The sequence below is a fragment of the Bos javanicus genome, chromosome 9 (assembly GCF_032452875.1).
Source record: "Bos javanicus breed banteng chromosome 9, ARS-OSU_banteng_1.0, whole genome shotgun sequence".
In the NCBI taxonomy this organism is placed as follows: Eukaryota; Metazoa; Chordata; class Mammalia; order Artiodactyla; family Bovidae; genus Bos; species Bos javanicus.
In genome coordinates, this window is record NC_083876.1 from 67,556,746 (window position 1) to 67,579,671 (window position 22,926).

The window sequence follows — 22,926 nt, forward strand, 5'->3', positions numbered from 1 at the left end:
GAGAGAGAGAGAGAGAGATAACGTATAACAAATCATACTTATTTGGAACTTTCAAAACTGACACCTGAAATATTTAAGGAGAAATTTCACATAGAACTGACTTATTTTTCCCCAGGGTCAGTTGACCGTCTCTGTCCTTGGGCACTGTCTCTCCTAGTAGCTTGTCCTGGCACTTCACTGACCCTTGGATATACAGAACCAGTAGTATCTGAAGATGACCCTTGAGAATATCATGTAAATGATTAGATCTGAAATTTAATTTCAGCAGGAAACTGTGTAAGCCTGGAAATGCAAAGGAGGATGGCAACTAAGCAATGTTGTCTGTTCAGTAGTTAGATTTGCTCCATTAGATTCTAGTTTTAACATAAAGAAGGCAGAAAATGAAAGACACTAGTAATATCCAACCAAGAAAATTATGTGCAGGTTTCAAGAGGCACAGTGAGAACTGCTTGAGCTAAAGCAAGAAAGTAACAGCTACATTGTTCAGAAGTAAATGAATGTGTGTCTAATGGTAATGCGTGCTGCCTGGATATAAATACTCTAAAAAAAAACACACACACACGAAACAACCATAAAGAAAATAGAAGAAAAAGGAAAAAATACCTAGTTGAGTGAACTTAAATGTAAAAAGATAATCAAAGGAAAGAGAAATACTTGCAAAGTAGTGTATAAGGCATCATTTACAAAGGAACACTGGAAAAATTGTAGAACAGAGGTAAGAGAATGTAAAAATAAGAAAGTCTAATGTAGAGAATGAAAGGAAGATTGTACATATTAGGGTAAATGAGAAGACATTTGTCAGATACTCGGGAACAAGATAATAGTGAGTAAGGAGGAAGCTGACTAAGGGATGGGAATGATAATTTAATAAAATGCAAGAAGAGCCAAACGGAATCGGGCAGATAGCTCCTATCATGTGGTAGTTAGCATTCATCTGTCACATTATCAATGGCCTGTCCTGGAGGAAACTGATTTTTGTGAATTCCACTTTTACAGTCTAGCACCACTACCCATAGATGGTAATATATTTGTCATTGGCTCCCTTTATGGAGTCTCTCCTGGGTGGGTTTTGACAAGGTGACTCTTCAACTTAATTACTGGGTAATGAAACATGATTTTTAAAAGTGTATCTACGTGGTGTTCTGATATGGATTTTTCAAATATGTTAATTTACTAAAGCCTAAGGCCTCCCAGGTGGCACTAGTAGTAAAGAACACGCCAGCCAATGCAGGAGACGTAAGAGACACAGGTTCGATTCCTGGGTCGGGAAGATCCCCTGGAGTAGGAAATTGCAACCCACTCCAGTACTCTTGTCTAGAGAATCCCCTGGACAGAGGAGCCTGGTGGGCTACAGTCCGTGGGGTTGCAGAGTCAGACACAGCTGAGTGACTAAATACACACAAAACTTATGCACTTAAAGTATTGCAAAAGCTGGAGCCATGTCCCTCCTCCCACCCAGAATACTTAACTGCTTCATGTGTCTTCTCTGTCCTCCTGGATGTTAGCCAAACAGAAGTCAGTGTTTGATACTGACAGAATACATGGCTATGAGACAGAAAATGTATGTCTCATCCCCAGTTCCCTGCGTATGTGTGAGTTCAGATAAGTCACTTAACCTCTTCATAACCTTCCTCCTCACCAGTGTGAAAATAGGGATCATGCCTTCTAGTGGGAGGCTTCCCAGGTGGCACTAGTGGTAAAGAACCTGCCTGCCAATGCAGGAGACATAAGAGATGTGGGTTCGATACCTGGGTCAGGAAGATCCCCTGAAGGAGGGCATGGCAACCCATTCCAGTATTCTTGCCTGGAGAATCCCATGGACAGAGGAGCCTTTTGGGCTATAGTCCACAGGGTCACACAGAGTTAGATACGACTAAAGCAGCCTAGCACGTACGCCCTCTATGGATCTCTAAAGGCAGGAAGAGTAAACGACATGCAAGAGAGTACTGTCAGCCCTTCTGAACATGCGTATCAACGTGGGTATAGCTGAAGCAGGCTGTGGAACCCACCTCTTAGATGCCATAAGTCAGTGCCTTTTGGTGCCAGGAATCTCAAATCCCCTCCTCTCCTGAAATACAGCCAAGAGGGAAGCCTGTCTTCTTCCTACTGTGCTGGCCATAAAGATTTCTGCCCACCTCCAAGCTTTACCTTCACAAGCATCGTATTTGGTGTGCAGTCACCTAATTGCAGTAGTTTTGAATTACCAGGAGGCCAGTGACTAGAATGTAGTGTCGTTGTGACCACAGGCTCTCAAGCTTGGCTCTCCGCCTAAGTACTCAGCAGTAGCTCTTCAGCAGCAGCATCCTATGAGGTGCTGAAAAATGTCCAGAAAAAAGCACCCACCCCTCCATATTCATTAGCAAGCATGACACCAGGCATATGGCCAGTTTGAATGGTATCAGGAAGGCATATGGAAAGATTTTTTTTTTCCTCCAACAGGCTTTAGAACTTCAAAGGGATCGTTTGTTTGATTATCATTACATCAGTCAATCACCCAACATCTTTGACCCCTTACAATTTGCCAGGCACTGTGCCTGGCTCTCAGAGGAATAAAAGTTAATAAGACATAGCCCTCGTCTCCAAGGATTGAAATTCAACAGATATAACAAAATACCTAACAAAATAATTACCCACAGCAGTCATGAATAGTGGTAATGATGGCTGTTTTTGAAAATCTAAGAAAAGAGAATATAGGTCAAAATCATCAAGGATGTCTTCACAAGGAAGATGAGGTTGGAACAGAATGATCTTGGGGTCTGAATTTATTTTGAGATGGGAATTAGGGAGCAATTGTATGAACAAAGCTTTTTCTGGGAATGTTCCTAGAAAAGTGGGCAATAAGAATGCCAATAAGATTGGTAAGATTAGTTAGGAAATCTGCTTAGTCATATATTTGACAGCATTCATTTATACTTGCTATCAGTGAGGCATCATACTAGAAGCTGGATATCAAGCAATGAACAGACAGACCAAGTTTTTGTCCCTGTAGGGCTTACCCTTTAGAGAGGAAGCCAATGTGTAGAGATGTCAATGCATAAGCAGTAATTCTAAAACGCACGGTGCTATGAAGGCAATATTCTTCTACAGGAAGTGGAGGAACCTAACCCAGGTGCCCTGGGGATGAGCACACCAAGAAGAGATACTTATTACACTGAAAGCTGATGGATGACAAGGATCCAGCCACTAAAAGTGTTGAGCAGAAGTTCATTCCAAGTAAAGACAGTAGAATACAAGAAGGCCAGAGGAAGGCAAGAGTATGGCATATTACACATAAGAGGAAGCCAGTGAAGCTGATTGCATGGTCTTAGTGATAACATTTTTTACTTACTTCTGATCATGGGTTATGTACAATTCTTGACATTTTAATATTGGAGTGTTCATGTAATTGGTAATTAGTTTGTCAGTGTTGATTCTTACATATTTTTATAAATTAATTTGATAAGAAGTCAAGGCAATGAATACTGTCTTGATCATCCAGAATTTTAAAAAGTGTTATCAGTATACATTTATTTTCAAAAAATTAGATGCTTTGCACATAGAAGAGTTGGAAAACTTTATGGTATCAATATTTACGAGAATTATTACCTTTGGGTAATATAAATAAGATATTGATGAAGCAAAAAATAAGTTTTAGTTCAAATTATAATGTACACTTTCTGTGTAATAAGACATACAAGTGCTAGTGATATATTAATTCTTACGATATTGAAAAATGATCATAATGTAGATCAAATCTGTTATTATAATAGTGTTCTGTGATATGTGAAAATAGTAGTGATATTACAGAATACAGTAAAATCCAGACTAGGCAAAGATCTAAAGCAGTTTAGACGGCCAACATCTTAAGCAGCTGACCTTAGGAACACAAAAGCAACTTTTTTTTTCAAAAACAACATTTTAAAAATTGTGTGAGTGTACATTTGTGTGGTGTGTATGTGTAAAGAGTTTCTTGATTCAACCTCAGATCTAAAAGTTAAAATAATGTCAATATTAATGTTTTGGAAGAATTAATCCAGAGCATTCTAATATATTAACACCCTCCAAATCATTTTGTATATATACTAAAACTATTAATATGAAGAGGAATTTTTAAAACTTTCATTGGATTCTTACCCTTTCATTCTTTTATTTGTGATGATAATACTTGGAGGTTAAGAAATTAGATGACAAGAGTTGAACTTTATAGTCTACCTTTTATTTAAAATGTTGAAAACTTTCATGAATTAAACCTCTTACTGCCCTGGGAAATCATAAAATGCACTCTAATTCCTGCAGCGCCTCCTGCCACGTTCTATGCTGGCCAGACATTTAGTTCTATTTTAAGTCCTATTTAAAATCCATTTATGTATAAAACAATTTAGATTCTCTGGGCATGTCTAAAATGCAAGCACTCTGGTACAAGATTGTGGAGTATTAATACCCTGCCAACTTGGGTCTTATTCAAATTATATTGAATCAGTTTGTGATTCTTTGATTTATTATCTATAGTTAGATTATCCCTATTTTTTTTAAATAGGAAGTCACACTTATTAGCATATGCATACACATAGAAAAATGAAGTGTAAAACTATGACAAGGTGCTCTAAATCTTGTAGCATCTGAAACTTTTAATGTTATACTTGCCATTTTTATTTTACTCCATATGGTTTATCTTAACCATGAACACATTAAATGGATTCCATTGTGTTAAATGGTATTTTCAGTGTGGATAAGGGTGGAACTGTATGAGGACATTCTTTGGGAGGTGGGGCTGTTGTAGGGTTCTGTTTTATTTTGTTGACAGTAATATATGGTCCTGTGATTACCAGAATCTTTTTTTGGTGATGTCATGTGGGAAAGTTAGCATTTATTCTTCTTTAACATTTTACTAGATCTTTAGAGTGTTCTAAAACAAGCATTCACTACTTAGTAGTTAAGCATTCCCTCTCTTTGTTTAATTAATATATTGATCGGAACCGAATCTATAGGATCAAGCTTATTGAGACAGACTATCTGTGCCTCTTTCAAGAGATCGTTGCTCTGTTCCACACTTTTCAGTAAATAAAATATGGACAAAACTGAAACATGTGGAGACTGAAGCATCCATTAAAGACTTTGGCAATAGCACCTTAAAGATATTTCAGAAATAATTCCGCTTTATTACTTCTTCTGGGCCATTGCATATAACGAGGGTTTTAAAAAGACCAAATACAGCTCTCTGATTTCCATTTAATGGAAGAAGTAATAAAGTTTAATTGTATACTTGAGCACGGGGCATCATTTCCAGTACATCTGATCAATAATTCATCGATTGCCTTTGGCTCAAAGTAATATTTGAAAGAAACTGCAGCCAGTGGGAGCTTATCTAGCTGTAGCTTCATCATCTCTATTAATTATGCTTTTCCCGGATTTGATCGTTAGGCTACCAAGGTGACAGCAGATGGCGAGCAAACTGGGCAGGATGCTGAGAGGACTAACGTGAGAGCAGACTCCGTGGGAGCATTCATTAAGGCCTTGGCCCAGGACGCAGAAGGTATCGGAACAGTCGTGACTGAATCACTGTTTCTCCCAACAGGAAAATAGAAAAGGAAGGACCAAGGAAGACTGGAATTTCTCTAATAAGAGCTGGCCTTTCTAAATTTGAGGGTTGCGTTTCTAAAAAGTATTTTAATCAAGATATTCTAGGGCATTATCAGTTGAGAATCTATGGCTTTCAGTGTTCGATTTGTAACAACAGTCAGTGAATTAGGAATTATGAGTGCATACCAGCAATCCATTGAATGCATTCCTTTGGGAATGCTCTGATTCTTGAGGAATATTGTGATCAAATATGATTAAATCAGTTAATGGGCAACTTCTCCTCTGCTATGGTGTTGTTTTTGTATTCAAAACTATTTAAAAGATTCTTGATTTTTTTAAAAAATTAATCATTCTGCTCATTACCTTACAGCAGTACTTTAATTTCTCAAATGACTTTTAAATACTTGGTTCTGGTTTTAATGAACATCTGTTGCTTGGGATTTGGATGTACTGCCTTACCAGAAGCTGTACTGCATTTAGTCCACAATTCTCTAGGAGTTAGCTGTTGGCATCCACCAATCTGATTTGAGAATCAAAGTGGAAGCCATTTTGGGGCAAAAACTCAAATTAAGAAACTCAAAGAAAAGAGATAGTACAAAAAAAATCCCTCAAAAAAAAACCCAAAACAACAGTAGTTCTTAAATATCTATTAATATATCATAAACATCCATACATGTTGAGGAAAATAGGAAAAAATGTTTTTTTTTCCTTTGAGAAATAACACAATTTAATTCCTCCACAATGTTATACATTTTAGACATTTTGCTTTCTAATATAGCCAAATAAATCAGGACATGAGAACTTTCAAGGCTTTCAAGATCCTGACAAGTCATTCTTAGGAATCACAGGCTAAGAAGAGGCAGGAACTTCCAATGATCCCCCACAGCAAGAAACTCCAGAGTTTTAATCTGAGGTGCCATCTCAGGGCAAACATGTCAGGATCTGGAACAGAAATTACTCCTACCAAAACGAGTTAACTCGTTAACGTGGTTTCTCCTCAACTAGATGAAGTTGTTGTGATTTCCTGGATTTCATTTTCCATTAACATTTTTATTTGCATGTGTTCCCACCCCCCACCCCCCACCCCAAAAAAAAAAAGAAAAAAATCCCATTGCAGACAGAGCGGGTTCGCTCTATCTGAATACCTGAAGATGTTAGTACTCTAGGAGCTTTCCTTTTGCTTCCATCTTATCTCAAACATTAAGCAGCCTATTCTGGGATCTCATCTTCATTGTTTCAATCGAACACTGCTATGTAAGAATAAATCCTAATAATACATGTTTTCCATAGACTCCAGTATCAGCACTGCCTACCTCTCTAGGCTGCGCCCTCTCCCAGTTTGTGCATACCACAGATACACCAGCAGGGGGCAGAGTGGAGACAGTATTTAACCCCGGCTTGGCTCACCATCCAGTCTATCAAAGAAAAGGGTTATGTGTCATGGAAGATGTCTTCCACTCCCTAAATTTGTCTATCAGTCAGGGGATCTTATTGTGTCTGTCCAAATGGGATACCTTTTCCTAATTCCTGTAACATGCCATGTGGATGGCTGTGATCCTGTACCTGAAGACAATGTGACCATTACTCTCTTCTTCCAGCAGGTCCTAATAAAGATGATAACAAAAATGATAATCACAGCTCTTTATAAAACAGAATCCAGCTGTTAAAATTTCGTGAAAATTCAAATTTGTGTATGTCAGAGTTAAGCTAAATCATTTATGCTATATATTTATATATATATATTTATGTATATTTATAAATATATATATATTTATATTGATTTATATAAAATAAATATATATAATATTTTTATTTTTATATTTATATTTATATTTATATTTATAAATATTTATAAATATATAAATTTATATATATATAACTATATATATATATATATAACAAGCTTGGACATTTAGGGGATTTAAAAAGAAGAAAACTCACTAAAAGCTTTAAGTGTGTTATATACAACATACCTATACCTTTTTTCCCTCTAGAAACCATAATAACAGTGGATAATCATCAGTATTTTCAGTTTTTATTAGTGGTAATAAATTGCTGTGGGAAAAGTGAATACTTCAGCATGACATTTGTTTATTTCAGTTTTCTTTTTAGATAGATGAAATACTTTACTCATCCTATATTCCATTATAAGTCTATATAGAAATCAACTTCTATTAATCTAAGGCATTCTTATCTCTTATAAAGTCTACTTTGTGCTGACTTCTGACTCAATCAATAAAATGAATAAACTACATTTTATTCCACACACTATTAGAATTAATGAGTGAGGGTATATAAAACCAGTAGCATATGTTCTGATATGTAATAGGACTTAAGAAATGCTGGACAGCTTTCTTTCCTGTTCCTCAGGTCACAATAGTATTAGCCATTCATGATAAACTTACCTGTTACAGGTTATTTTTCTCAGGTTCAGCATGAAAAATAGCTTTGTTTCTCCTGAGGAACTAATTTATTTGGCTTGTATGTTATAGGTACTGTATACCTCTTAAGTACCTCTTTTGATCCTGATGATTTGGCCACAAAGATGCTTAACACTAGCTTTAGGATCCACTGGACATTACAGCATGCCTTTCTGTCTAGTCACTCTTTGCCTGAAATACATTAACATTTTTATCTTTGCCCCATCTCCTTTTATCTTTATCTTGTTTTAAAGATATTTTAACCTACATTCCCTTTGTAATAAGGTAGAAAAGATAATGAAATTAAAAGATGTGCTTATATTGCAAGTATTTTTAATACCGTTGAAAATACACTGAAGTGATAGTGAATATCTTGGAATAATAGACACTACATAACACATTTATCTTAAATGTAAAAGTCCTCGTAAAAGTTCCAAATTCCATATATAGGAGTAATGGAGCAATTAGACATCTATAAAAATAATACTTGCTTTCTTAATATAGCATCATTTTGCTAAAGCAGTATTTGTGTACCCTAATGATTTCTTCTGGTTGCTTGCACATTGCTTTAATTTAAAAGAAATTATATAATCCATATTTTCCTTTTCTCCACCATTCTTTTTGCACCACATTCTTCTCTGTAGAAATTTAACTTTGAGATTAGACTTCAAGAGAAACAGTGTAATTGTATCTCACATTCTGTGCTTCCTTGATAACACCTAGGACCAGGACCTAAATTCAATCAAATTTCCAAAAACATCTTTAAGCAAAACTCATTTATATGTTCATTGAATAATGAAAAAAACATACAGCCTTATCAGGTTTAGAAAGGGGGAATTTTCCATCTCACTTAAGGAAATAATGTGAATGCAAAGAATGTCAGTGGTTACTTACATGCTACAAGTGATTAAAATCAATTGTACATATAGGTGTGCACTCAGACCATACGATGGGGCTGTATTATTGGTAGAATGATGTCTACTACCATCTTTCTTGAAATCTAAAAATGGGAACGTTCTTACATTTAATCACCCAACATTCTGGCATGACTCCCACATAGTCTGTTGGACCAAGGTGCATTCTAATCAATAGTCCATGATCACCGTGATTCCTTAAAAATTACATGTCCACGGTGATGTCTTACTAATCACAGTGGTAGAATCTTGAGAAGGTTCTTTGTCATACATCAAGGGATGACTATGAAGCAGACAGCCAGAAAGAGGCACCCTCATTAACTTCTAGGAATAGCTCCTGAGCAATGATTTCTACCGCAGGGCTAAGACTGGCCATATTTGTTCTTTAAAACACCTGATTCAGATTGTTCGATAGATTTTAAACTATGACTGTCAGAAATAACAGGTTGATTGCAGCAACGTTTTAATCAAAGACATTTATCATTAAAAAAGAATTAGAAAGATGCATTTTGGAAAGGGTAGAAGTAGAGACTGAAACTCAGTTTCTGCCACTAACCTAAGATACTCAAACTCTAGGTGCATCAAAAATTCCTGGAGGGCTTGTGAAAACACAAATTGTTGGACCGCAGCCTAGAATTTTTGACCCAATAGATCAGTGATGGGACCTGAGAATCTGCATTTCCGATGATCCCAGGTGATGGATCTGACGTTGTTCATTTGAGGACCACATCTCAGAACCACAGTGCTAACCCGGCACTCCTGCCGCTGGTCTCCTGGCCTAACTATGTGTACTTGTTTCAGAAGGTCTGTTCATACCATCTTTGACAAACTCTGACCAGTGTTAATCAGAAAAGTTTCTCCAAGGATAGAAAAGAGATTTGAAAATTCTTTAGATCTTAAAGAGGTCTTAGGATACAGTCTTAAATGATAGAACATGGTCTCTTGGTCAGCCCATAGCCTTTATTCTGGGGATTGTCTTTGGGACTATTATAGGCATAAGGGCTCAGCAGACCAAAGAGTTAAAAAAAAAAAAAAAAACTGTCTTCAATTTGCTAAATTAATGCTCCATAGAACACACTTAGAACACACTTCAGGAAAAGTTGGTCTAAAACTAAGGTAGTACTGTGTACATGTTTCAATGCACCAATTTTTCAAACTTTTATTTGACAGAAAATTCTTTTTTCAAATGAAATCTTGCCCAGAGCATCAACCTATAAAATAGATTCTTGGCAGAATAGACATCATTTGTAGAATACCTGAAGTGCCTGGAGAATCCTAAGATTCCAAAGAACACAGTTTGAAACCCCATTTAGTGCATAATAAACACAGATTCACAGGATGGCTGTTATTGCTGAAAGGTATCTTTGAGCCCTAATATATAATACCCGTCCCTAGGCTGGGGCCCCTTTCCTCTTTCCTTTGCACGAATCGACACAGAACTGTGTGGAAGTGCAAGGGCAGTTTCATTTTCAGAGATATCATCACAGATAGTGTTTCTCTACTCCAGGTTTTAAAATTGCAACTGGTTGTGCCTGATCAGCAATGCAGACTTTGTATTTCCAGCTTCCAAGTATTAATACTACATGTCACATTTTTTACTGTCTTACCTGAAGAGAGTTTGAGCCACTTAAAAAGTAGAAACACTGTGTTTTAATTACTGTGTCCCCCTAAAAGCAACGTAAAATGGAGAAATATGCCACATTTCCTTGTTTCTTATGGATTGGTGTAGCAACTGCTTCTCTTTCTCAGCAGGAACACTCATGACAAACAGCGTTTCTCTTGGAGATGGTTGAGAAGAGCAGATGCTGGCTGCCACTTTTACATGCAGCATTTTGTTTGCTAATTTGCAAAATTTGTTTTACCCCCTGCAGCTGTAAATGAAAAAGCTGTAAAACTAAATGAAACTCTAGGAACTAAAGACAAGGCCTTTGAGAGAAATTTGCAAGAGCTTCAGAATGAGATTGATCAGATGATGACAGAACTGAGGAGGAAAAATCTAGACACACAAAAGGAAGTTGCTGAAGATGAGTTGGTGTGAGTAGAAGCTCTGTTATTTTTTCATTTGATAAACTGAACTTTCTAAATTGTTGGTTTGAGTTTTCTAAATTTTCCATCACACATATCAGTAGGAGATACTTTTTTTATGCTATTTTTCATCTACTTAGTTATAATTTATCTTGCTCTGAAGTGGATCAAAGGCATGTTTATTCCTATATATAAATAATCAAGTAAATTATCTTTTTTCTTTTGGTGCTGTCCCTTCTGCATTTGGGCTTTCCAGGTGGCAGTAGTGGTAAAGAACCCACCTGCCAATGCAGGAGACATAAGAAATGTGGGTTTGATCCCTATGTCGAAAGGGTCCATGGAGAAGGGAATGGCAACACACTCCAGTGTTTTACCTGGAGATCCCAGGTAGCCTGGTGGGCTACAGTAGCCCCCATTTCCTCCTCCAATGCATGAAAGTGAAAAGTGAAAGTGAAGTGGCTCAGTCGTGTCCGACCCTCAGCGACCCCATGGACTGCAGCCTACCAGGCTCCTCTGTCCATGGGATTTTCCAGGCAAGAGTACTGGAGTGGGGTGCCATTGCCTTCTCCCACAGTAGCCCATAGGGTCACAGAATTAGACACCAAGGCAATGGCACCCCACTCCAGTACTCTTGCCTGGAAAATCCCATGGACAGAGGAGCCTGGTAGGCTGCAGTCCATGGGGTCGCTGAGGGTCGGACACGACTGAGCCACTTCACTTTCACTTTTCACTTTCATGCATTGGAGGAGGAAATGGCAACCCACTCCAGTGTTCTTGCCTGGAGAATCCCAGGGACGGCAGGGCCTGGTGGGCTGCCGTCTATGGGGTCGCACAGAGTCGGACACGACTGAAGGGACTTAGCAGCAGCAGTGACTTAGGATGCACACTTCTTCAATTAGGCTAGTGGGCTTGCTTTATTAATTTCCTGTATTAGGGGCTTTAAAACTGTTGATTTTGTTTTAATGAAAATATTTTTGGATAAATAAAGTTATGAATTTAGCAAGTCATCCTGTACATTTTGTCATCTTGGGAAATATTGAATAGAACTGTCAAATAATACGTACTAATACTATGAAATAAAGGTTGAGGATTTGAGGTTATGAATAATGATAGTGATTTTACTAATGCCAATGAATGCCAATGGTTGTATACTCAATAAAAAGTACATTTTTACATGTACAGTTAACTACAAAGTGATGGTGTTATTAATAATCAAATAAAATCTACTAAACTAGCAACATTAGCAACACCTGAAAACTTGTTAGAAAAACAAATTATCCAACCCCATCCTAGACCTACTCAATTAGAAACTTTTGGGATGGGGCCCAGCAATCCGTTTGACAAGTGCTTCAGGGGATTATCATGCCTGCTAGTTTGAGAACTACTGTTTTTCAAGTATTTAGCCTTTCTTAAAGGGCTCAAACAGTATCACTTTAGAAAAACCATTAAGTTGAATCCAGGAAACTCCTAGAACTCAGTTCAAAGGAAAAGAAAAGTAGATCAAAATTATACTAGCATGTCAACAGTATGGCATTATATTGTTTCTAACCAAATATATCAATATTCACGTCTTGTATTCAAAGAAACAGAAAAAATATCTCATGGTTAATCATATTTTATTTTTGGTATATAATATACATGATAAAACTGATTTCATCAGCCAGATTTTGAGAATAGCATGAGTTCCTTTCCAAATGATAATGTTATGTTATTAATAAAAGTACAATGTGTGATTTTTTGTGCTTTAATTTTAAATGTTCTTGCCACTTTTCAGCTATCAGTTTTCAACTTGATTTAGCACACAGTCTGCTTTAAATATTGTCATGTTTTTCCATACTTCTAATGTTAGTATCTCTTTGTAACACTGAGGCAGTGACAGGGGCTTATTGTCTCTTGTTGGGGTGGGGTGTTTACAGAGCTGCAGAAGGCCTTCTGAAGAAAGTGAAGAAGTTGTTTGGAGAGTCCTGGGGGAAAAACGAGGAAATGGAGAAGGATCTCCGGGAGAAACTGGCAGACTATGAAAGCAAGGTTGATGATGCTTGGGACCTACTGAGAGAAGCCACAGATAAAATCAGAGAAGCTAATCTCTTATCTGCAGAAAACCAGAAAAATATGACGGCTTTGGAGGTGAGTCCTAGAGTTCTTTCATCTGAATCTGGGAGCGTGGTGTAGGGGTCTGACCATGGCCAGGTAAGTCAAGTGGATGTAAGTTGATGCGTGTTTATGAGATCAAGTTTGACAACTCTGAAAGAAGACTTGTAAGTAGCAGGACAGAGAATGATCCTTCCTTTGTTTTTTAAATTAATCATCACTGCCCGTATAATCAAGTAAAATTTAGATAACTTACACTATTTAAAAATTTTAAGAACAGTGTGATACAGTGGAATGAGATCTTTGTTGGAAGTCAGGGGTCCTTGGTCTTAATGATAACTGTGCCACTAACTAGAATACAAGCCTGAGCAAGTCGAAGTCCCAAAGCACCAGTCTCTCAACTGGACAGTGCGTGCATTATACTAGAGTATGTCTAGGGTTTCTTCAAATACCACTACCTTGATTTTACAATCTACCCAACATAACCCATGAGCCATGGTTTAGACATGGGCTGCCATAAGTCACAAAAGTGTCAAGAATTTTCTAATGGAAAGTGTAGTGAAAGTAAAAGTGTTAGTCACTCAGTTGTGTCTGACTCTTTGCAACCCCCATGGACTGTAGCCCACCAGGCTCCTCTGTCTAAGGAATTCTCCAGGCAAGAATACTGGAGTGGGTAGCCATTCCTTTCTCCAGGGGATCTTCCTGACCCACAGATCAAACCCAGGTCTCCTTCATTGCAGGAACATTCTTTATCTTCTGATAGCCACAAGGAAATGTGAGCGTAAAAGAGACAGCTAAGAGACCAGAACTTGGGAACATTTAGTTTCTCTTCTTCTTTGCAACACGGTCTATGAAAATGATACTTTACAATCAGTTCAAGTCTGAGTTCTTTTCTGTCCTTTTCCTCAGCCAAGAGATAGTTCTCTCCTCATGTTGATGTATGGCAAGAATCATCACAATATTGTCCAATTAAAATAAATTAATTTTAAAAAAAGAAATGATAGGCAGTTTCTGCCTTTTTTAGAGCACTAATGAAGCTGGAACTAAAACAGATCCTTCCAGTCATTTCTTCCTCTCTCCCTCCCTCCCTTCTTTCCTCCCTTCCTTCTCTCTTCCCTTCCTTCCTTCGCTCATTCCTCTCTTTCTCTCTCATTTATTTCTTAATATTTAAGGAGTGACTTCAGTACTTATGCTGGCACAAACCTGTGTGTGTGTGTGTGTGTGTGTGTGTGTGTGAAGTCACTTCAGTTGTATCCTACTCTGTGTGATCCTATGGACTGTAGCCCGCCAGGCTCCTAGGTCCATGGGATTCTCCAGGTAAGAATACTGGGGTGGGTTCCCACTTCCTATTCCAGGGGATCTTCCTGACCCAGGGGTCAAACCCACATCTCATGTCTCCTGCATTGGCAGGAGGGTTCTTTACCACTAGCACCATCTGGGAAGCACAGACCTGTACTTGGCATTTAAAAAAATTACTTCCTCGCCAGAAACAAACTTACCATTGTTCTTTTCAAATATTTGACCCCAATAGATCTGAAGACAGTGGCAGACCTTTTTCTCTTCTAACATAAAATTTTACCTTCAGCTCTGAGTACTCTGTGGCATTTGTTATGCTCTCAAAACTGTTTGTGGAATGACAGTTGAATAAAGAAAAAGTCTGCATGTTTTGTCTATTCATTTTTCTCCATTTTCCTTTGGATTAAGAAGTAACAGGATGAATTAATTTTTAAAAGAATTTTTTTTTTCTGGGTCCCTCTCCTGGGACTTAGCCTTGTCATTTTGATGGAGGATTGAGGAGACTCACTGATGTATCTAATCTTAACCAATTTGGAGTCTACTGACATGCTGGCAGTATTAAAGAAAAAGCACCGTCTTGTTAAGCAGGCTGCTGGACCGCCTTTCTATCACAGGCTCCTGCATGATTCATCTTCCTCAGTGACACACCAGTGATGTAACTTACCCGGAGGTACACCGCTCCATTTTATGGCATCAGTTTAAGAAATTAAAATTACCTATGTGGAAAGTATAATAAGCATTTGGGAAGTATTTCAAGAAGAGTTATAGTGGCACAGTAAATGGTGCTTTTAGCTATTCCTTCATTTTAGTGATGTTTAAAACCAAGAGCCATCATTCTTGGGTACCTCTGGAGATGCCTGGAGCTTATGTAGTCAGTATTTAAGTGTAAGTGGTCCTTTTTGTATTTTCATTTTATATGCCATGCTTAACGAAAGGCTTGTTTAAAACTTACTAGAGTAAATAGATAAAGTGACTACATTAATATGAGTAAGACACAGCTTATTTAAAGCTGCTTGCCAAGGCTGATTAAGGTTGATTGCCAAGGTTGATACTAGACTGGCCAATAAAGAATCACCTGGATATTTTACTAAAGAGAGGGGTGCCCTGAGCATCCACCCAGAAACCGAGTTACCTGGTCTGAGGTGTGGTCCAGAATCCATATTCTAGAACATTCCCTGTGTCAATGCAATTTGCGATAGGTTTAAGAAGAGTTGATAGGTTGTATCCATTAGATTGAGTAATTAGTTGTAATTTAAATAAATGACTTTACTGAGACTGTGCCCACAAAAAGGTGATGCAATTAAGACCCAAGGCATTTTTTTATAAGAAAATAAGCATTTAATTTTTACTGTGTAAAAACATTTATCAAGCCCCTACTAAGTTCAAGGAATGTACTAAACAAAAACTGAGTGTATCAAACACTGATACGCTCATGGTGTGATGCTTGGAACAGCAGCATTAGCATCACCTAGGCGCTTGTTAATAATATAGGTTCTCAGGTCCCCCCAAATCTATCAACTCAGAAACTTGGAGTTGGAGCCCAGCACCTGTGTTTTTCAAATCCCACCAATGATACAGATGAGGCTTCCCTGGTGGCTCAGAGGTTAAAGCGTCTGCCTGCAATGTGGGAGACCTGGGTTCGATCCCTGGGTCAGGAAGATTCCCCTGGAGAAGGAAATGGCACCCCACTCCAGTATTCTTGCCTGGAGATACCGTGGACAGAGGAGCCTGGTGGGCTAAACAGTCCACCGGGTTCACAAAGAGTCGGACACGACTGAGCGACTTCACTTTCACTTTCTAATGATACAGATGCAGCCTTAAGCTTGAAAGTCACTGATGTTTATATCATGAATAAAACACCATCTCTGATGACTTCCAGTGACTTGTACTTAGTGCGAGATCCACTCAATTTGACTAATCTGTGCCCTACAGAAGTTCTGTTGGAGGTTTGTGAAGGAAGGGCATCAAAATCACACCTGGATTTAGGAAGGGCTTGGAGCCTGATAGGCTACAGTCCATGGGGTCCCAAAGAGTTGGACACGACTGAGCAACTTCACTTTCACTTTCATGGACCAGACACATGTGCTGAGTCATGAAGCATAAGCTCTAATTGGTCAAAGTAGAAGAGGAAGAACATTCCAGAAATAGGAAAATAAATGCAAACACACAGAGGGGAAAAAGGGAAGACCCTTGGAGAAATGTCAGTGATGTGATAGGACTAGAAAGACTGCTTGTGAACTAGTGAGTGGACAGAAAGCCAACAAAGGCAGGGGGTCCAGAACTTGAGTTACAAGAGAACTGCATTCTGAGACTGAGCTAAGGAATTTGGTTTTGTCCTGTATCAGAAGCAATTGAAATATTGGAGTCATGGGTTAAAATTTTATTTTGGGGACTTTCTGAGTGGTTCATATAAACTCAAATATTGGTTTTGTATTGAAAATATTATGATATAAGGCTAGGAAAGCAGGCAGGAATAATATACAATTAGATGCCTACCATTATCAAGGTGCTGTTGGTAACCAGGGTGTTTGAGACTAAATAGAAATGATTCCTGGCCTCAGAGAACTTACAAATTCCTAAAAATTCAGGCATTCTAACCTTTCACTGGGCTTCCCTATAGCTCAGATGGTAAAGAATCTGCCTGCAGTGCCAGAGACTTGGGTTCGATCCCTGGGTTGGGAAGATATACTGGAGAAGGGAATGCAACCTACTCCAGTATTCTTGCCTGGAGAATCCCTTGGACAGTGGAACCTGGGTCACAGTCCATGGGGTCTCAAAGAGTCAGACATGACGCACTGTGATTAGTACGAGCTGAGAGAATCAAACACTAAAATGAGGGCATCACAGAAGCTGATAGAAATGATGGGACAGCATGAGCAGAAACACAGAGCTCCCAAAGTATGATCTCAGGAAGTGTCAAATGGAGCAGTAACAATCATTTGTAAGCTTCATAAAAATCTGTAGCAGAAGATGGCTCTGGAAATGGCCCAGTTCATAGAAGACTTTGAAAGCAACCTTCTAGAACAGCACAGGGCTAGAAGGCCATTTCCAGCGATGGAAAAAAGGTGAAGGAGACTGTGGGCTGAGGGGCGAAAAGATGAGCAATTCAATCCAGCAAAGTACATGTATTGAGCATTCTGTCCCCAAAGGTACCATTATAACCTGGAACAGGAAGGGTTTTTCGAGAAGTAAAGAATGAGTTGCTAGATAAAAATAGACGGGGAGATAGCTTTTGTAGCTTCCTAATCCACCCCTCAAAAAACCCCAGCCAAAACAAAAAGTTTTGAACTTACAAAGCTCTGGAATGAATTAAGATCTAATTAGAAGTTAAAAGTAGAAATATAACAACTTTGTTGTCTAATGAGAGTCACTTAACAATATACTTGTGGTATATACTGGGAGAATTTGCTTGTGAAGTTGCTCTGCTGTGTCCAGCTCTTTGCAACCCCATAGACTGTAGACTGCCAGGGTCCTCCATCCATGGGATTCTCTAGGCAAGAATCCTGGAGTGGGTTGCCATTTCCTTCTCCAGGGGATCTTCCCAACCCAGGGATCAAACCCAGGTCTCCCACACTGCCGGCAGACTCTACCATCTGAGCCACCAGGGAAGCCTGGGAGAAAAATTCTCTCTAATCACAAACCCTGTTTTTGCTCCTCAAATGCTCAAAGCTTCCTATCTTAAGTATTTTATATCCTACATCCTTTTCTATCTATTCCCTCTCTTTATTTATTTTTATAGCACTCATTGTTAAAAATATGTTATACATTAACTTATTCATTTTTACCCTCCAGCCAAGCCATGAACAACGTGTTTTCTGGCCTGCTGTATCTCCAGGACTGAGAACAGTGTTGGGCACAAAGACAGAATAGAAATGTTCTCTCTCAGTGAATAAAGTATCATAAAGCAAACACAAATAAATGTTATATCAATACTTTGATCAATATTTGGGTGCTCCAGATAGATCCATCTTTCCTTGATGTAAAACTAGATTTCATTAGTGTCTAATCTGAAATTAGCCACCACTGAAATTGCCTTAATCCCTAGATCATTCCTGCTTCAGTGTGATTAAAAACACATTGTGATCTTTGCAGAACAATGGGTTCCCTAAAGTAACTCAAATAGAGCTTTTATAATGGATTCTTTACCAGCTGAGCTACCAGGGAAGCCCAGAAAGATTCTAATTCACTGCTTAATTGAAAACAAGATGAATGGAGCTCTTCACCTCACATATGGGTGGAAATAGTCTCCCTTCTATCGATACAGCATTTTAAGTTACCTTGATTCATAAATACAAATAAACCATGCTGAAGAAAGATTCCTGAGTGTCTGTCTGCCCGTGGTCAACTTTAAATCGGTTTATATAAAAGCTAAGGGCTAGAATTCATAGTTGTGGAAAAGAATGTCAGAACTTGAAAAATAAGATATGACTTATAACCATCAGCACTACCTCTCTATTTGTTGTTCATGAAGGGAAATTGAAATTTCTCTGATTTAGCCGGGGTGGGGAGTAGTTGAATGAAACAGAAGTCACAAGTGCAAACATAACTATTTATTGAGGAAACTCGTCTAGGTACTGGAGATAGAGTGATACAAAGATTGTTTAAAGAAATTTATATTATAGTAAGAAAGTCACTAAACCAATAAATAAGTATATAATATGATCATAAACTGGAGCATGGGCTAATATACATAATAAGTAATATGTTCTCAGCATATTGCTTGATGAATTCAATGTTACCCTTCGTCCACTAGGTACAAGAAAGACTAGGCCAGTAGGCTCAAGAGACTATACATTTCATCCCATACTTATGCATGCACGTTGTAATGAATTGGTATTAATCATTGTCATTAAATAACTTGTACTTTTAGCAGCTCTTAGAAGAACCAATCAAGATGATTCAAGCTATATAAAAAATAAAATATGATTATTTATGTTTCTATCATTTATGGCCACTCTATAAATATAATTCAGATAAATGAGTGCTAGGAAAAAGAAAATAAGGTAATTATAATAGTTGACAATTCTGTAGTGTTTACTGTGTGCTAGGCTGTATTCCAAGCCAATTTCTCTCAAATTTTATTGTGTATATCAGTCACCTGGGATTCTTGTTAAATACAGATTCCAAGTTGGTAGTTCCCAAAAAGGCACTAAGATTGTGCATTTCTAAGAAGCTTCCAGGTGATGCCGATTCTGCTGGTCGCTGGGCCATATTTTGAGTACTGAGGGAATATACATTTTATATGAGGCTAAATGAAGGAGGTTTCCTCCAAGGCAGGGAATTGGGGAAGGGAAAATGGTGAAGGAAAGGCTCAGAGGCAGAAATAAGATGTGTATACCGGCAGCAAATTGAAGTGATTGGTGAAGAGGTAGAGAAAGCAGGGTGTGAAATTAGCACTGTCCCAGTGCAAATAAATGTGGTTTCCACAATTGGAAAGTCAGGGCTGTCACAGCTGAAGACCCAGACTCTATCCTTAGGTAGCTGTGGTTGTTGTTTAGTTGCTACATCCTGTCTGACTCTTTTGCCACCCCATGGACTGTTGCCTGCCAGGTCCCTCTGTCAATGGGATTTCCCAGGCAAGAATACTGGAGTAAACCGTTTCCTACCTACTCCAGGGCATCTTAACCCACCAGAGATCGAACCCATGTCTCCTAACTTGGCAGGCAGACTCTTTACCACTGAGCCACTGGGGAAGCCCATCCTTAGGTAGACTGGGATTCACATCTTAACTACACTGTGTGACCTTGGTAAATCACTTCACTTGTAGAATTTTCTATTCAGTTAAAAGATGATAAACACAGGACCTATAGAGCTAATGTAGAATTAAGTGAGAAAAGCTTATAAACTACCTGGCCCATATTGAAATTTAAATGAATATATAAACAAGCATTATTATTTATCTCAAAAGGCATAGATGGCAAGGCTTAAATTTGTAATCGATGCAGTTAAATCCACAGGTAGAAAAAGATGATTGAAAGAATGAGTCAGAAACAGAAAGAAAAAGAAGGCAAAAGTATACTCCAAATGGAGAAATAGCACCATTTCTTTCCCGTTGATTTTACTCTTCTAGACTAGGAATGAGTTTCATGTGGTTTCAAGACAAGCTATCAGTTTCAAAGAAAAATTAGAGTCTGCTCTCTTTTTATGGAACAGTCCATTAAGTTTATTCTTCCATGTGAGAGTTTCTCGTTTTTTTTTTTTTGAAAAGTACATCCCCTCAGTTCCTTTTAAAATCTCACTTCTTCCAGTTTTTATAGAATTCCCATAGAATAAATCTGCTCACATTTGTGCTCACAAAATATTCATTTGGACACAGATTCTGGAATTTAATGTGTAGTTCCAATGTAAGTCAGCATACTTCCACACGCTTGGTAATACATATTCAGCACTTACATTTCAGTTAAAATGGATGTCCATCTTGCTTTAAAAATCTTTTTTCATTCCTCAGCTACGATCACATCAGCCACCATTCTCTTGTATGACTTTCTCACAATAGGAGAAAGAAAGCACCTGTACAGATATTTAAAATAAAGTAAGGCTCAAAGGGTTGGCTGGGTAGTTTTTATCATTCTCATGTAATCTCATAGTCAACATGACATATCTTGATTGCAAAGCCTTGATCAGACAGCTCAGGAAAGCCAGGAATACAGGGCTAGATAGGGTTTTCCCAAAAGGACATTTTGATGTTTTGTTTATGCTGTCTTACAGAAAAAGAAGGAGGCTATAGAAAGTGGCAAACGACAAACTGAGAACACTTTAAAAGAAGGCAATGACATACTCGATGAAGCCAGTCGTCTTGTAGATGAAATCAACTCAGTTATAGTCGTGAGTATTTTATGAAACCCAAAGTTAAACGATGATAATGATGCAAGTGCTCTTGAATAGGAACCAGTGAGAAATTCAGTAGTATGAGCAAATATTGTTACTTTCTTTTGAGTGTAAAGTTGTTTTTGTCTCATTCTATTGTGACCATGCCCACCCATTGGTAACAATTAGAACTTCACGTTATTCTCTCAGTAATGAGGGTACTCGCACACTCACACTGACCTGTATTTTCTTTCACAGTGATGAAGGGCATTTGTCGTTCCTAGTACAGAACTTACAATCTGCTTCAGTATTCATATAACATTAGTTAAACGAGAAATGTAAAGCTACAAACAGACTTTCAACATGCTGTCTCATTCAGTAGATGCTAATATATGATGACATATGGTAATAGAAGTGCAAATAGTCTAAAAGATACTAATGACTATCATTTATGCATTTAGACCTATGAAGTAGCTTTTTTTTTTTTTAAAAAGATTGTTAGGTTCTTCTTGGTATAAATTTCCTTCACATATTTTCTAATCTCTTTCATTGAATAATAGCTTTTATTCTCTATTCTTTTTTTTTTTTTTTTTTGCTAGGTTAGTAAATTTTAAGTGTTCTAAAAACCTAAGCATGTGTAATTATATCTCCAAGAGACGTTAATAAATTAGAGGAAGCTGGATTCGCTTATTTAAAATGCCTTCTTTTCTCTACATATCAGTACGTTGAAGACATTCAAACTAAATTGCCACCCATGTCCAAGGATCTGAAAGATAAAATAGATGACCTCTCCCAAAAAATAAAGGACAGGAAGCTGGCTGAGAAGGTGTCCCAGGCTGAGAGCCATGCAGCTCAGTTAAATGATTCATCTGCTGTCCTTGATGGGTATGTCATTTGTGGTTGGAAATGTCTATGTATCTTGACACTTGTCCAAAAGTTTTGACTAACAGAAATGGTTGAGAGTTGCTTTCAAATCTTGATTTTTGTAATTATTAACATACAAACTGCATGGCCTTTCTGTGGAAAAGCCTAATTAGAAGGGTGTAGACAAAGCTCTACTGGAGCAGCATCAAAAGTCTGAGTTAAAAGTGAATTCAAATGTTGCATGGTGAGGAGCGAACATTGCCTTAGGCTACACTTAGAAAAAATATTTTGTTCTTTATTAGAGAGCACAGCAGTTGCCTTATTAGCATTTTAAATAGTAATATATAAACACACATTGAGCTCCAAATTTCAGTTTTATAATTTTGATGAAATCAAAACTATTTATTGTTAAAGGGCTGGCTTTTGAAAACGTGGTTGCATTGGTTCAGTTCAGTTCAGTTGCTCAGTCTTGTCAGACTCTCTGCAACCCCATGGACTGCAACACGCCAGGCCTCCCTGTCCATTACCAACTCCTGGAGTTTACTCAAATTCCTGTCCATTGAGTCAGTGATGCCATCCAACCATCTCATCCTCTGTTAAACCTGTCTCCTCCCTCCTTCAATCTTTTCCAGCATCAGGGTCTTTTCAAATGAGTCAGTTCTTCACATCAGGTGGCCAAAGTATTGGAGTTTCACTTTCAGCATCAGTCCTTCCAATGAATATTCAGGACTGATTGCCTTTAGGATGGACTGGTTGGATCTCCTTGCAGTCCAAGGGACTCTCAAGAGTCTTCTCCCACACCACAGTTCAAAAGCATCAATTCTTCAGTGCTCAGCCTTCTTTATAGTCCAACTCTCACATCCATACATGACTACTGGAAAAACCATAGATGGACCTTTGTTGGCAAAGTAATGTCTCTGCTTTTTAATATGCTGTCTAGGTTGGTCATA

General features: G+C 38.0%; 1 protein-coding gene across 1 annotated transcript in view; it reads left to right on the forward strand.

Moving 5' to 3' along the window:
• LAMA2 (laminin subunit alpha 2) overlaps positions 1-22,926 on the forward strand; it is a 706,382-nt gene that overhangs the window by 544,783 nt on the left and 138,673 nt on the right. The window contains exons 35-39 of the mRNA XM_061427935.1: positions 5,401-5,512; positions 10,765-10,927; positions 12,835-13,045; positions 21,014-21,130; positions 21,834-21,997. Of these exons, the coding sequence (XP_061283919.1) occupies positions 5,401-5,512; positions 10,765-10,927; positions 12,835-13,045; positions 21,014-21,130; positions 21,834-21,997 (767 nt within the window). The remainder of the gene's footprint in view (positions 1-5,400; positions 5,513-10,764; positions 10,928-12,834; positions 13,046-21,013; positions 21,131-21,833; positions 21,998-22,926) is intronic.